General features: G+C 41.2%; 6 protein-coding genes across 6 annotated transcripts; 2 read left to right on the forward strand and 4 right to left on the reverse strand.

The window, feature by feature from the left end:
* Positions 1 to 332: 332 nt before the first annotated feature.
* Positions 333 to 1,379, forward strand: PCOAH_00007850 (Uncharacterized protein; the record flags this gene model as incomplete). Its single annotated transcript, XM_020057595.1, has 1 exon — positions 333 to 1,379. The coding sequence occupies one exon, from the start codon at positions 333 to 335 to the stop codon at positions 1,377 to 1,379; it is 1,047 nt and encodes a 348-aa protein (XP_019913076.1).
* Positions 1,380 to 1,553: 174 nt separating this feature from the next.
* On the reverse strand, positions 1,554 to 2,786 carry PCOAH_00007860 (Cytochrome c oxidase assembly protein; the record flags this gene model as incomplete). The annotated part of the gene is made up of 1 exon (XM_020057596.1): positions 1,554 to 2,786. The coding sequence occupies one exon, from the start codon at positions 2,784 to 2,786 to the stop codon at positions 1,554 to 1,556; it is 1,233 nt and encodes a 410-aa protein (XP_019913335.1).
* A 1,374-nt stretch (positions 2,787 to 4,160) lies between these two features.
* PCOAH_00007870 (Uncharacterized protein) lies at positions 4,161 to 5,836 on the reverse strand (the record flags this gene model as incomplete). The annotated part of the gene is made up of 4 exons (XM_020057597.1): positions 4,161 to 4,280; positions 4,450 to 4,658; positions 4,802 to 4,931; positions 5,238 to 5,836. 4 exons carry the CDS (start codon positions 5,778 to 5,780, stop codon positions 4,161 to 4,163), a joined length of 1,002 nt encoding a protein of 333 aa, XP_019913228.1.
* A 677-nt stretch (positions 5,837 to 6,513) lies between these two features.
* PCOAH_00007880 (Mitochondrial glycoprotein domain containing protein) lies at positions 6,514 to 7,278 on the reverse strand (the record flags this gene model as incomplete). Its single annotated transcript, XM_020057598.1, has 1 exon — positions 6,514 to 7,278. One exon carries the CDS (start codon positions 7,276 to 7,278, stop codon positions 6,514 to 6,516), a length of 765 nt encoding a protein of 254 aa, XP_019913216.1.
* Positions 7,279 to 9,657: 2,379 nt separating this feature from the next.
* Positions 9,658 to 10,146, forward strand: PCOAH_00007890 (Uncharacterized protein; the record flags this gene model as incomplete). Its single annotated transcript, XM_020057599.1, has 1 exon — positions 9,658 to 10,146. The coding sequence occupies one exon, from the start codon at positions 9,658 to 9,660 to the stop codon at positions 10,144 to 10,146; it is 489 nt and encodes a 162-aa protein (XP_019913118.1).
* A 1,358-nt stretch (positions 10,147 to 11,504) lies between these two features.
* On the reverse strand, positions 11,505 to 13,133 carry PCOAH_00007900 (Methionine aminopeptidase 2; the record flags this gene model as incomplete). The annotated part of the gene is made up of 1 exon (XM_020057600.1): positions 11,505 to 13,133. The coding sequence occupies one exon, from the start codon at positions 13,131 to 13,133 to the stop codon at positions 11,505 to 11,507; it is 1,629 nt and encodes a 542-aa protein (XP_019913236.1).
* Positions 13,134 to 13,691: the final 558 nt, after the last annotated feature.

Raw genomic sequence — 13,691 nt, forward strand, 5'->3', positions numbered from 1 at the left:
TGGAATTTAGGGAGACATGCCTTTGGGGGGAGGCCTAATTTGCAACTTGCTATTTTTTGCGGCCTATTTTCACCGCGTGCACGTCCCGCGAGACGCCCTATTGGGGGGGGAAAGGCTTCCCCAATATTTTGCCCCTCAGCAGAATGGTACATCCATATGCGCGCACATGCGCGTTGTGCAGGTCGTCATGTGAGCCAAGCGTGATTATGGGAGGACCCCTGTTTGTCGTCGTTTTGGAGGAAGATAAAAAGGGAAAAAATATATGGCGCGAACTTTTCCCTATAAATTTTCCATGTCAATTAGCCCCCCTCCACAAACCTCCTTTACGCACGATGGAGGATTCGAAGAATGCGTTTCTGTTCCACCTATTCTCCTCCTCAGAGGGAGAGCAGGCAGGGGAACAAAAAACCAAGGTGACAAATTACAGGTTCATTAAACTGCCCAGCATAAGCGAGCCGCACAAATGTGTGTTATACCACTACAATGAAAGGAACAACCTGCTGTACCTACTGGAAAGGAATTACTATAATCCAAAAATTGAGTCCTTAAAACATGAGAATGAAAAAATAAACAAAAGCTGTGTTTCCCTTTTTATAAATAATTACGCTGTGCAAAATGAATGCAGCTTTTTCTGTTACCCCATCGATGCAATTTTTCTCTTCATAAGTATCATATATCAAAATTGCGCCAGCAACACGTATACCACGCTGGGGGATTACCTAGACAATGTTTTAAAAGACAAAGAAAAGAGGGAACAAAACGAAATAAGAAAAAATGTCTTTTTCATTTTCAACAAAAATGTCAGTAACATCAAGGAGAGGTTAAAAAATATCTGCGACGAATGTTACGAGATGGGAAAATATTATTTCAAACCGAATTTAAAAAAAGTCCAAAATTTTTTCAATCTTAAATGTGTAAAGTTATTCAATTATATTGTCGAAAATAAAATTGTCTTCTCTGATTATGCCCACACAGTGGAGGAGGATATTTTGAAGAAACACAATGTTGACATGGACCTCCATGAGAGAAGCACGTCTAAAGTTAAAAATGCTAAATGGAAACAAATCGATGTGTATGGTGAATATAAAAAGCTGGTAGACTCATACGTAATACAGTTTAATAAAAAGTACTACAAATTTGGTGGATCCAATTTGAGGACATTCGTTTGGCTAATTGTGAAGGGGTTTATGAGTTCTTCTTTGAGTGAAAAACTCACCCCTTTAGATATACAGGAAAAATTAAGCAAAATGAAGGAGGACGATAAGAAGAAGAAAATGCAACAGAATGATAATTTGCCCAAGGGGAAGAAGCACTCCCTGCAGCAACCCAGGAATCAGCTGATGATCGAGTCCTTTTTTAAAAAGAAAAAGACCAAGTGAGGGGTGTCTCCTCCACGGTGTACCACGGGGGGGGAATAGGAACAAACAAGCGAATGCAATTGTGTACGCCCCATTTTGGTGAATCACCTTAAAGATGCCACAGAAGACAGGGGAGTCAACATGGGAAAAAAAAAAAAAAAAATAAACACACACACAAAAACAAAAATCTGCTCCTTACACGCGGAAGACCCGCTTGGCCAAGTGAAGCAAGGTGGACAGAATGCAAAAGCCCCCGAACTGGTGCACCAGGGCCAGGTGCACAGGCACGTGGTGCACAAGGGTGCTTATGCCGGTGAGCATTTGCGCGGTTGTGATGAAGGGCAACACGAAGAAGAGTCGTTTGGTTTTTTTGCTAAGTGCCATTTTCTGCGACCAAAAATATAAGAGGAAGCTATTCAAGACAATCAAGTAGCTAAGCATCCGATGATTAAATTGCACCAAAGCTGTGTTCTCAAACAACTGCTCATACTTTCTCTTCTTGCTAAGGTAAAAATTTCTCACATCATCCGGAATGAATTTGTCTAACATTTTGGGCCACGTGTTGTAGGCATACCCTGCGTCATTTCCAGCCACAAAGCCTCCATACATAATATTAGAAAGAACGAGAAAGGCAAAACAAAGTAGGCCCAACTTGGTCCCCCTGGTAAAGTTTCTCCGTTCATACGCTTCGTGCATTAATTGACTTCGTAGAAATTCTGGCCATTCGGCTATTTGACTCTTAGCAAACTGTTTCCTCAGTTTTCCCACCTCGATCAACGTCAGTCCGTTAAGAAAAAGATAGCTGTACGTTACGGTGGCGCAGAAGAGGTGGAAGACTAACCTGTATGGAGACACCCTGGGGGTCTTATTCTCCGTCTGTGGAATTTCAAACCCACTTTTAACCATCCACCAACCTACAAATCCTTGAAATGTTCCTAAGGCGAAGATGACACTCAACTTTTTAATCATACTTTTTTTTAAATAATTTTTATATAAAAAAAAACTAGCACCTCCGACAAAAAATAATCCTATAAAACGACCAAATGTTCTGTGTAGCCATTCATTAAAAAATATTTTTTTATAATCCTCCAAGGACAGGTTATAATGTACTTGTTTATATTCCGGTGTTAATTTATACTTTTCAAATTCTTGCAGCCATTCTTCTTCATTTTTTGGGTACTTTACGCCCTGAAATTTCCAGTGCGTTATTGACAACCCACTTTCGGTCAAGCGGGTGTAACCTCCTATACTTATCATGCCTAGTATTAACAGGCTGCATGTGTTCAGCCACATTCCTACTTTAAATTCTTGGCCTTCCTTCACATAATTCATGTACCTATTCGCCTTCCTAATAACGAACGATTCTTCTGCTTTACTCAGTTTGTCGAATGTGCTGAAGAACCTTCTACTTTGGAATGTCCGATTCATGGCTGTCCTGTTGAGCCCGTTCCGTACATGGGCATAGTGCCCCAAAGAGACAACTCTGTGTAGGCACATGTTGACAAGCAGCTGGACGGTGCAAAATGTGAGGTGTGCCTAACTGTAAATATGCTCACACAAAAAAAGAGGACACACAGGGGAGACAAAAAGGAGGAGAATATACCACGTGACAGAATTATACTTAGCCATGTCAAAAATTGGAAGAGAGACGTTCCAGGTAGAGGGGGAACCTCAGGGCACTCTTCACAGTACGGTAACAACAGATTGGAAAAACATGTTAAACCCTCCACTCTTCAATAATTCGTATTCCACACATGGAAAGGTTAGGATTATTCTCGCAGATGCTATCCCCAATAATTAGGGTCATATTTACAGCTCCGCAAAAGAGAAAAAATTGTTCATCCATCCATGTGGGACTTATTTTTCCATCGCCCCTTTTTGCACAGATGTATTATAAGCTTTGTTGATTCCATTCGGAGGATATTTTGAAAAAAGAAAAATCCCCTCGTTCATTTCTACTTTTCTCTACATTTTTTTTTTTTTTTTTTTTTTTTGTGCGTAAAGGAGTACTCACATGTAACCCTTAGATGCTTCAAAGGTAATGGATGATAAGCCCAACGCAGCAGCGATTCTTTACCCCATAGAGGTACAACGGCGTAAATTCCTTGTGGATTCAAAAGTTGGTGCTTTTTCGCTGTTAACAGGCAAGGTGGAGCCAAACCACCTGTGCAGCAAAATAAATTTTGGTGTGCGTTACACATGCGTAGATAACGAGGATGTGTCTTGTTCTTTTGGAATGGATGCCGCTAGAACATAGTGAATACCTTCTCAAAATGAGGCCAAAACGATCTCGTGTTGTCCACACATTTTTTTTTTTTTCTCATGCGAGTTTTATTAATAAAAAAAAAGGCGAAGGGATCATGTGGTAGCCTCCCTAGCAGTGGTTGTCGGCCCCCACACGTGTGGCGCTAAACAGGCAACGCGTAGCAACAAGAGTAAGCCCCAATAGGGGGGCACAGAATGATGGATAAGGTTAGCACATGCCTACACATTAACGGTTAACCGTTCAGCATGTACACAACAGTTCGGCAAACTCGTCATGTGCATTGTTGTTGGTGAGGGGGAGCACCTTGCGGACGCGAATCAGAAACAATTGGCAACCAAAGAGGAGCACCCACAAAAAAGGATATAAAAAAAAAAAAAAAACGATTCTACAAAACAATTGGGGTAGGGGTGGAAGCAAAGAAGAAAGTGGCCATGTTGCGAAGTATAATCACTGCGTGCTAAACAATGCACATAACAAAATGACATGCAGAAACAAATTAATATAAAGCAAAACAGAAGGTACTAACCCCACTTGCGTCAGCAGAAGGCGGTGCAGCTTTCCTCACTTGCAATTTTGAGATCAGTGGGGGCATTCCACTTGGACCCCTCCAACGTGTACCTACTATTTAACGATCTAACCTTAACTGTCTTTTCAGCCTGTAAAAAAGGAGGAAGGAAAAATGGTCGGATGAAATTGGGCAGAATTGGCCAGGATTGGCCAAAATTGGAGTCGCCTCAAAATGTGGCAATTTTGCCCATGCCATTTATTCCGCGAAAAACGGAATGTGTGTCCATTTGGGGGGACCCCTATTTTGCCGCACATTACCAAATTGTGGTGCCCAGGTATGTGTCTCCTGTCAGGTTCACCTCCACCCGATTCTTCATTCTTCAAGGGAACGTTTTCTTCCTCTGAGTCGTTTTGCATTATATAGTCTCTCAAATGGTCCATGTGAGCAGGAAATGAGACAAACTCGTAGAATGTTCCTTTCTGTTCATTTAAGGGGGTCTCCTTACGTTGCAAGGAAGCAATTTTACCTGCGAAAAAAAAAGGGGAAATAATTTGGGTTAAATTTTAAAAGGTATAAAAAGTGGGACATACTAGGGGGAAATTAAAAAAAGGTTGTCTGCCCTAATATTTTGGAAGAGATATCAAAATAGAAAGGTATAATGTGTTCCACCTTTTAAGACATTCCTAGTGTGATTTAACGCCCTGTCTTTGTAGTTCAGTCGCAGGTTGTACATCGCGTTTGTCTTCAGGTAGGATCGATTTAGCTTGAGCAGGTCCATGGGGTAGCAATTGTATGTGCCCTGAAATGAAGCAGGAAAATATATTTTTCTTACTACGCAGAATGTGCAGCCATCGCCGCCGGGGATACATAAAATTGTCAATGAAAAAATGGTTTAGTCATATTTTAGTTGGACTCTTTCTCCTAAAATGTGCAACAATTCGCATGTTAATTGTTATGGTGCTTTTCCAGGCAGAGGCGATTATCTTATTTTTTTCCTTAAATCGCACTCCTGCATGGTCAATTTGGCAGAGGCAAAATAATTTAGTGCGAAGATGCACACGCTCCTCTGCATTATGGATGCTTAAGGAGGCAATCATTTACGTACATTTTCCAGCAAGACGTACACGTAATTTTCCCCTATAAATTTTAAAAATTTGCCCTTGCCTTCTGGTGCTACAATTTCACACATGTCATCCAGCACATCGGAAATGGGGTCATTCGTCCGTGCTACTCTGTTCTGCACTTTCTGTTTGCTGCCACATGATATGTAACTGCTTGGGTGCTTATCTATTTTCAGACTTTCCAGAGAGCTTTTACTCTTATAGAAGCATTTGGATTGCACTATGCTGTGACGGCTTCTACTGCTTCCATTGCTTCCTCCTTCGATTGACCCTTTTAAATGGTGCGAAGAACTCGTAGCACTTGATATTTTGGACTTCGAAGAAGCCGCGTAGTCATAGATCGCTCCAAATTTGTTCTCATTTCTGGCCGGGTGCTTGTTGAAAACTATCCCACGGTCCTCATCGCAGTATTTCATCACTGCCGCGGCCATATCATTCTTGTTGCACAGTTTTAAATAGTTGACAAGGATGTCTTTTTTGCTTATGTTTTCCATGTTTGGAGCGTGGATTGGGGAAGTTGTGTGCATGGTGTGGAAGAGAAAAGCTGCCTATTTTGTGCAGAGGAAAAATTACACATTTTACACCTCCTTCAAATGTTACTGCCGTGCACACGCGGTAATACAAAAACGTTGTAAAGAAAAAAGAGCACACACGGATGAAAAGTAAGGGAACTCGCCAGTTGGTTAAAGAAACAGCCAATTTTAACATTCTACATGAAAAAAAAAAAAAAAAAACTTTGCAAAAAAAAAATACACAAAACACACAGAATGGCTAGATCTTTTCCATGTTTACCTGACCTGTTCATACAAAAGTGAACTTTTTTTTTTTTCTCCTTTTTGCTTCACGTTTCCTTATTAAGCCGCATGATGTTGCAAAAAATGGAACTGGCCTCATGTGCATTTTTCCCTCGCACAGAGAAGTACAATAGCACGCATCCAAGCGGGGCGATGTAATACAGAATAAAAAAGAGAAAAAAGCTGAGACAATAATTTAAATTAATAATTCTTTAAAAATGGGCTTTGTTGTATAGTTAATTTAAAAAATACAGTTAATTTTCGCCAGGAAAATAAACTGTTAAAATGGGTGGGTGGGTTGTTCAATTGTGGCACTTAACAATTTATATAATGCATAACATAGGCGTTGCATACCATGTAGGGAAAATGATATGAGATGTCAGTCTGTACACATATATATAAAAATAGTTAAGACGTGTTGTGCACACAATTTTATGTTAAAAATGTGGGGGGTGGGGGAACGAAATTAAGATTCGATAAAATTCGAAATGTTCTGTAACCATGACATGTATTCCCTTTGCTCTTTGTCAATGCTACAGGAATCGATAAAATCACACAACTCGGAATCTACTCCTAAGTTCGCCAACCATTCATCGAGCGAAGTTTGTAAGGAGTCATCGAGGTCTTCAAATTCAGGTCCATTATAAGCAGACACGGAATTTTTTCCTTCTTCATTTTTATAATACTTAACATTTCCAATCATATATCTGAATTTCTCATCATTCTGTAAGGTGGTACAATAAAATGTAATACCTCCTTGTTTGTTTGGCTTTTCAACGGTGACAGAAAAGTCAGTCATTTCTGCTTGCGCTTCATTTTCTCCTTCGGCTTGAAATGGGGACACAAGTTGAAAATCGATAATAATTTTCATTCCATCCACATTTTTGGTTAACACCATGTTGACATCCCCTTCTTGTTCCTCAAATTTCCATCCGGAGGTTTGCAAAAACTTCTTAATATTATCTGGTGCCTCATAATTCGACTTCTCATGTTGCACTTCTGCTTTTACAACTTCGGACAGCTTCTGCGCTTCACCTGAAGCAAATCTTTTTGCTCCAATGATAGAGCCGGAATTGGTTGCTTGGTACCTTTGTCCATATTTTCCAAGGTTTATTATGTTGGAAAACTTTCTCTTATTCAGGTTGGTTAACTCGTGCACAGAGCAGTTCAGGTGCTTTCCCAAGACTTTACCTTTACACAAATTTGCTGCGTTTCTTCTTAGGAAGTTCATCTTTTCAAAAGTTGTGTTTAAAGTGGAAGGTGTGGGTATAACACAGTGTGGTGTGCCTTACTACGTATAAAAAGGCTGCTTATTCGCGTAACCCGAACTATACTCACACAAAAGAGTTGCGTTCAGATGTTCACTCGGGGGAGGCACGTGTGAAGATTACGAGTAAGGTTCATTCACTAACGGTGATGCGGCAAAGGCTCTACAATTGCGTGCTACCTTTATTTTGGCTATATGTTTTTTCCTTTTTTATTTCAAAAACTGATGGGAGAAGCACTGTTTAGCGTTAAAACTGTAGCGTGGTAACTGTGTGGTTAGTTTTCTCAGTTGATTCGCACGTGAGGAAAGAATGTTGCCGAGGTGTTGAATTTGCGCGGAATGATAAATGTTAACCTATGACATCATGCTTTCGTAAAATTTTCACATTTTTGCGATTTTAAAAAAGAATTAAAGCGACGAGGGGATTTACGCATACCAGTAATGTACATTTATTCGTGTACTTATGGGGGCATATATTTATATATGTACTTGTGCGTTGCGGCACATTCCCACTCACCTTTTTCCCGCATAAGCCAGTCTCGCCCCACAGAATACGTATCTGAGCCATGTACACTCAGCTTGCACCAAGAAAAAAAAAAAAAAAAAAAAAAAAAGCGACGGGATAAGTGACCATTAAGCGGAAAAATGGTTACGTGAAATTTTCGTTTCTTTCCAACTGACTACCATGTATGATGGTGTGAAAATGTACTGCTTCGTTTTATCCATTCATCTGATGTTCACCTATGTGTAAGGCCTTTTTGGCACGAAAATTATGCCCCTAACTGTGGGCCCCCATTTGGGGAGAGAACTGTATACCTGCGACCGATCGTATGTGGGTATGTTGCCATTTGTAGGGCACTGTTACGGGTGCGCCCCAGAAAAAAAGTGTTAAAAATGGGTGCATACATACGGTGATGGAAGCACAGCCTTTGCACATGGGCAGTACATTTCTCCGCCAATTTTATGAAGCGGTAAGTGTGGCGCTTAAAAAAGGGAGGATTACTTGAGTACATATGTGCTTGAGGGCGCCGCTTAAAACTGCAGTGGTACGAAGCGCATACGGTCATATATAGATCCCGACTTTATAACAAATGAAGGGCAATAAAAATAAAAAAACTCGCTTTACGCAAAGAGGATAAAGAAATAAAAAAGAAAAAATTCACATTTTTTTTTTTTTTTTATGTCGATTTTGCATACTGTACTTAAAATTAAAACCCTTTTTAAGCGAATTAAAAAATTTGTTTTTAACTGATGCGACAGAGGAGGTTTGATACCTTTGCAAATTTACAGTTGAGTGAAATGAACGCATATCTATGTGGGAATACTTAAAGTGGTCCCCACTGAGAAGGCGATAAAGTTATGTAGCCAAGCTGGGCGTTTTAAATGCGCCCCAAGATGGTACAATTATTTGTGTAAAGAACACGGTGACAACAGAGTCAGGTGTACGCCACTGTGCCATTTGCGCGATTTGCCCTATTTTATACAGCAATTCACTTGCCAATTGTGGTGGCACACTGTTTGCATTTCCTGCGCAATAACAGCAGTTGATTTAGTGGCATAGAAGAGATTCTGTTTTGGGGGAGGGGCTCTTTGCAGCGTATGCACACCGCGCAGAGCGCACATATGGGTGGATATATATATGCCTACATATGTGTATATGCCTATGTATGTATGCTCGTACCAACGCCTAGGGGTGCCTACGTATAGGAAACTGTGAACCCCGCCCCTTGTTAAGAACCATGCGCCATACTTACAGAATAGATAAGGTTACATATAGGTGCATCTATACCAGAAGAAGGTACACGGAATGACACGTTCGTGAAACTACACGCAAGTTGCCTATACTGGAGTGAGCAGTTTTAAGAAAAAAAAGGGTGACTTGATTTTATGGCTAAAGTTCCGACAAACGACCTTACCCTTTTCTTTTTTAAACCTTTGTAAATTTCGTTGCAAGAGCGTCCTTCGCTGTACCAACGTGTAAAACATTTCCGGTTAGGGTTTTAATGTATAAACTCCCCACGTAGAAGGAACATATTTCTGAAGAGGCAGAACTGATGCGCAAGCGAAGAAAAGTATTCAAATTCAATTGTTGGATGATCTTACAACGTATAAAATTAAACACACTACAACGCCCTCCTGTAGGAATGTAAATAAATGCAGACCTTTTGCACACATAACGGAAGTCCCTTCATTTATATTTTTTTCTTTCCGCCTTTTGAGGAGTGAGCATTCGATCACCATCGCACAATCGTACAAATTATAGGAGCAACTTCCCTGCACAGAAAAAAAAGGGGCATATGTTTCATTTTTTTTTTTCCCCTTTTGAGTGATATGTTTTAAAAAATGTTACAAGAAAGAGACTTAGCGAGGGAGCCATGCCCTGACAGAATCATAGAAGATATGGGTGGCGCATTCGGCATGGGTTGCATAGGAGGGTACATATGGCATTTTTTAAAGGGCGCAAGAAATAGCCCCCAGGGGGATGTGTTAAGTGGCGCTTTGTACAGCGGCCGTATGAGGGCCCCCATTTTGGGAGGTAATTTTGCCGTGTGGGGAGGCACATTTAGTTGCTTCGATTGTACGTTTCAATATATACGGAAAAAGGAAGACCACTGGAATGCCATAGGTAGTGGTTTTTTCACGGGTGGTGTTTTAGCCATGAGGGGTGGTTGGAGATCTGCTTCGAGGAATGCTATCGTCGGTGGAGTTTTGCTAGCCATTATAGAAGTCGTTTCGCTTGTATTGACCCGTAAGACAACACCGACCCCTAGACAGCAATTTCAGCAACAGATGGAGTTAGAAAAAAAAATGGCGTCCAAAAATAGCAAATAAAAACCGCGTATGTTTATGTGAACGTCAAATGTTATGATATTTGCTCTGTGCGTAGTGATTTGCCAGTTCCTATGTACAGCCTAATCTTTCCCCCACCAGTACCGCTAACCAATATATGTGTGTGTGAATACCCTTATCAATTTTAATTAACACCTTGCGCACGTACATACATGTGGCGCATTCCAAAGGTGGAGCTTTTCTCTGCCTTTTTTTTTTTTTTTTTTTTTTTTAATTCTATGCCTTCTTCTACTTCATTGTTGTGGTGCATATGCCTCTACGTGAGAGTTGCTCCACGTGTGTGTGTGAAAACGCCCCGGGTTGCTTCCCTCGCGTTGCCATTTTCCCAAGGTGCGTGCTTCAAAATTTACCATTTTTGTTTTATTTTTAAGTGGAATTAATAACTATTCGTAATGGTGCGTTGGTACATATGCATGGCATTGTGTGGCTGTTACACGCTACCACTGCGCGACCATTTATGATGCCCGTTGTGCGCATTATTGCCCCCTACTTATTTACTTACCTACTTATGCTTTTTTTTGTGTCTTCTGCAACACACGAACTTTTTAATATCGAATCCTTCCAAAAAATGGAGGAATAGAAATGTGTTAAAAGGGTTTGGTTTTCCATTTCGGATTACCATTTTGCTGTAGGCACTTTGCACGCCCCCTAATGGGACCGTCACTGTCCGTTCAATACGTTGCGCAAAATTTAGCCATAGCATAGTGCTAAACGAATAAGTTATTAAAAAGTGAAGTAAAAGTGTTGCGACATTTGACGTGTCTGTGTATATTCCCCAACAAAGCTTCCTACCCGCTGACGTGGGGATATACACTGCGGTGGTGTTAAAAATGGTTTTGGATAAGCCTTGCGAAGGGTGGCAAGAGCAAGCGCATTTGCGTACGCTATGCGGGTGCTGTTCCCCCAGGATGAATTAAAAAAAAAGGGGGGGAAGACGGCTTTTTTCTTTTTTTTCCTAATAGGCGCGGAAATAATTTACAAAATTGACGCTATTTTATGCTATGATGGGTGGAGATTTGCGCACAAAAAGTAGAGCACCTACCTGATTGGATAATATGTGACCAGGTAACATCCCCATGTGTGAAACAACACAGGCTCACACTTGTGGGCGAAGGGGGCATTTCACCGTAGTGCGGTGATACGTCCAGCCAAGGTGTACAAAAAATGTGCAGCTTGCTAGAACTTCTTTTTCTCCCAACAGATCAGATGGGTAGCCCCACTTGTACCAGGTACATGTTAGCAAATAATGTCACAAAATTATACCCTGCTAATATGCCAACGTTGTTGTGCATATGCAGAGGGGGAGAGTCTTCTCCGTTGGGCGCTGCCATCTGGCCCGGTTAGAAGTCTGGCCCCCGAGAGAGAACCTCCTTACACGTCGGGCGGAGCAAAATGGTGTGCTCCATTTGTGACGTAAAGGAGTTCTTCACATCGCACAGGGGGGGATACGGCTCCACTATGTTTAAATCTACCAGCGTTTTCAAAGCCATGAAATGTCTCTTCTGTCCTAAGTCATCCAACCATCTATGGCAAAATGGCAGTGTATCAAAATTATCGTTAATGACTTTTAATAGCGTCTTTGCAGAATTTAATCTAATGGGTACAAATTGTTTGTCTGGATTTCTCATATAATGGGAACATTCATTGTCGTGCGTAACATAACCCTTTCCAGTGGACGCAAAAGTTTCGATGGCAAATAGTTCCCCCTCTTCCATAATTTCATTTTTTTCTTTCTGCTTCACAATGGGGACACATTTCCCCCCATGAATAATATACTTATTAATGGAGTGTCCTCTGAGATTTGAAATGGCCTTAATAGGATAAATTTTTTGATTCAATTCAATTTCGTATGACTCGATAGCTTCTTGGATTGCTTCTCCTATGTCACACATTCTGGCGTCAATTCCTGCTTCCTTAATACCTGTGTTTGTTCCATCTTGCGTGGCCTTAATAAGGTTATCATACTTTTCGTCGAAAGCAATGGTAAAAGCGCAGTCGATAATATACCCATTAACATGCACTCCAAAATCTAACTTACACACATCGTCATATTTTAAAACCGTTTCGTCTCCATAATTTGGCGTATAATGAGCTGCACAATGGTTTAATGAACACCCTGTTGGGAACCCCCAGCCACAATTTAACTTATGTGATAAAATCAACTCCTTCGTTTTTTTCTCTGTCTCTTTTACTATATCTATCATTTTTCTTCCCGGTTGGATATACGTCTGTATGTATTTCCTAACTTGCCTATGACACTCTGCAGCTTTTCTTAAATCCTCATAATAATCCAAACTTAATTTTTCGAGCTCTTTTTTTTCTTGTAGTGTTTTTCCACTAAGGACATGTTTATAGTTTTGTATTTCTCCGACGGGGTAGTTCTTCCCTCGGTAAACCATTTCGATTGGTACTGTTGCTGGGTTGGTCTGTATGCTCCTTTCCACTTGGGGCCAATTTTTTAGTAATCTTATGTGGCTATTATTTTGCTCCTCCATTAGGTGTTCCTTCAGGGTGATGTTTTTTTTTATTTTTTCAATTTCGAACTCGTCAAAGTCTATTTTGCATTTCTCCTCCGCCGGGACAGGTTCTGCTTCGTCTTCTACTGCATGGTGACCATTTTGGGCGGCTCCGTTTTGGTTTGTTTCGCTTTTGAATTCGTTCAGAATGAGGTCTAGCTTGTCCACCTTCTTCTTGCTCTTCTTCGCGGGGGCCTTGCCGCCGTTTGGTTTGTTCGCAGCGGCTTTGTTGGGGGTTGGTTTGTTAGGAGCTGCCTTGTTGGCAGATTCCTTCTTCACTGCCTCCACATCGGCGCACTCCCTCTTTTCGTTCTCCTGCTGGGTTGTCGTCTTATTCCCTACGGTGGGGACCCCGCCCCCATTGGCGCTTTTGCTCTTTTCATTGTTCTGCGTGGGTTTCTTCTTCCCGCTGGTGGTGTTGCCCTTCGCCCCCCCCTTGTTACTCTTATTCATCTTGATTGAAGCGCTCTTTTGGAGAGTACTCCTGTTGGGGTGAGCATACAGTTACGCCCGTTTCCTTAGCAAGCGTATGGTTGTCGTATGTCACACGCGTAGGGGGAATGGAACGTCCCTCTGTTTATGATTATTCCCGTTAGAGATGTTCCACTTTGTTTCTTTTTTTTTCCCCTTCTGCACAATTTTAAAATATTTTGGGGGAAAAAGGAACCCCTTTGCCCTTCGCACTGCTCTGTTGGGTATTTCTGTTGCCGACCTTTTTGGCTGTTTCGCAGAACGGTTAAACAGGGGCGGCGTTCCGGGTGGCACACTGCTAACTAAATGAATAAGCAAATAAACGCGTAAATAAGTAAAAATAAATACTTATACATGTACGTAAATACGCGCGCATACTTGTGATGTACTTCACTCCGGTCGGCGTCGCAAAGTATGCATTCATAGGAGTATTTCTTTTTTTTTTTTTTTTTTTTGGCTGTTTCGACCCCCGCTGCGCGCATACCATATATAACATACAGAATGTATTTCTACATCTGACGCGCGATGTGCTTCTGCCCC

Source organism: Plasmodium coatneyi, chromosome 4, assembly GCF_001680005.1.
Source record: "Plasmodium coatneyi strain Hackeri chromosome 4, complete sequence".
Taxonomy (NCBI): Eukaryota; Apicomplexa; class Aconoidasida; order Haemosporida; family Plasmodiidae; genus Plasmodium; species Plasmodium coatneyi.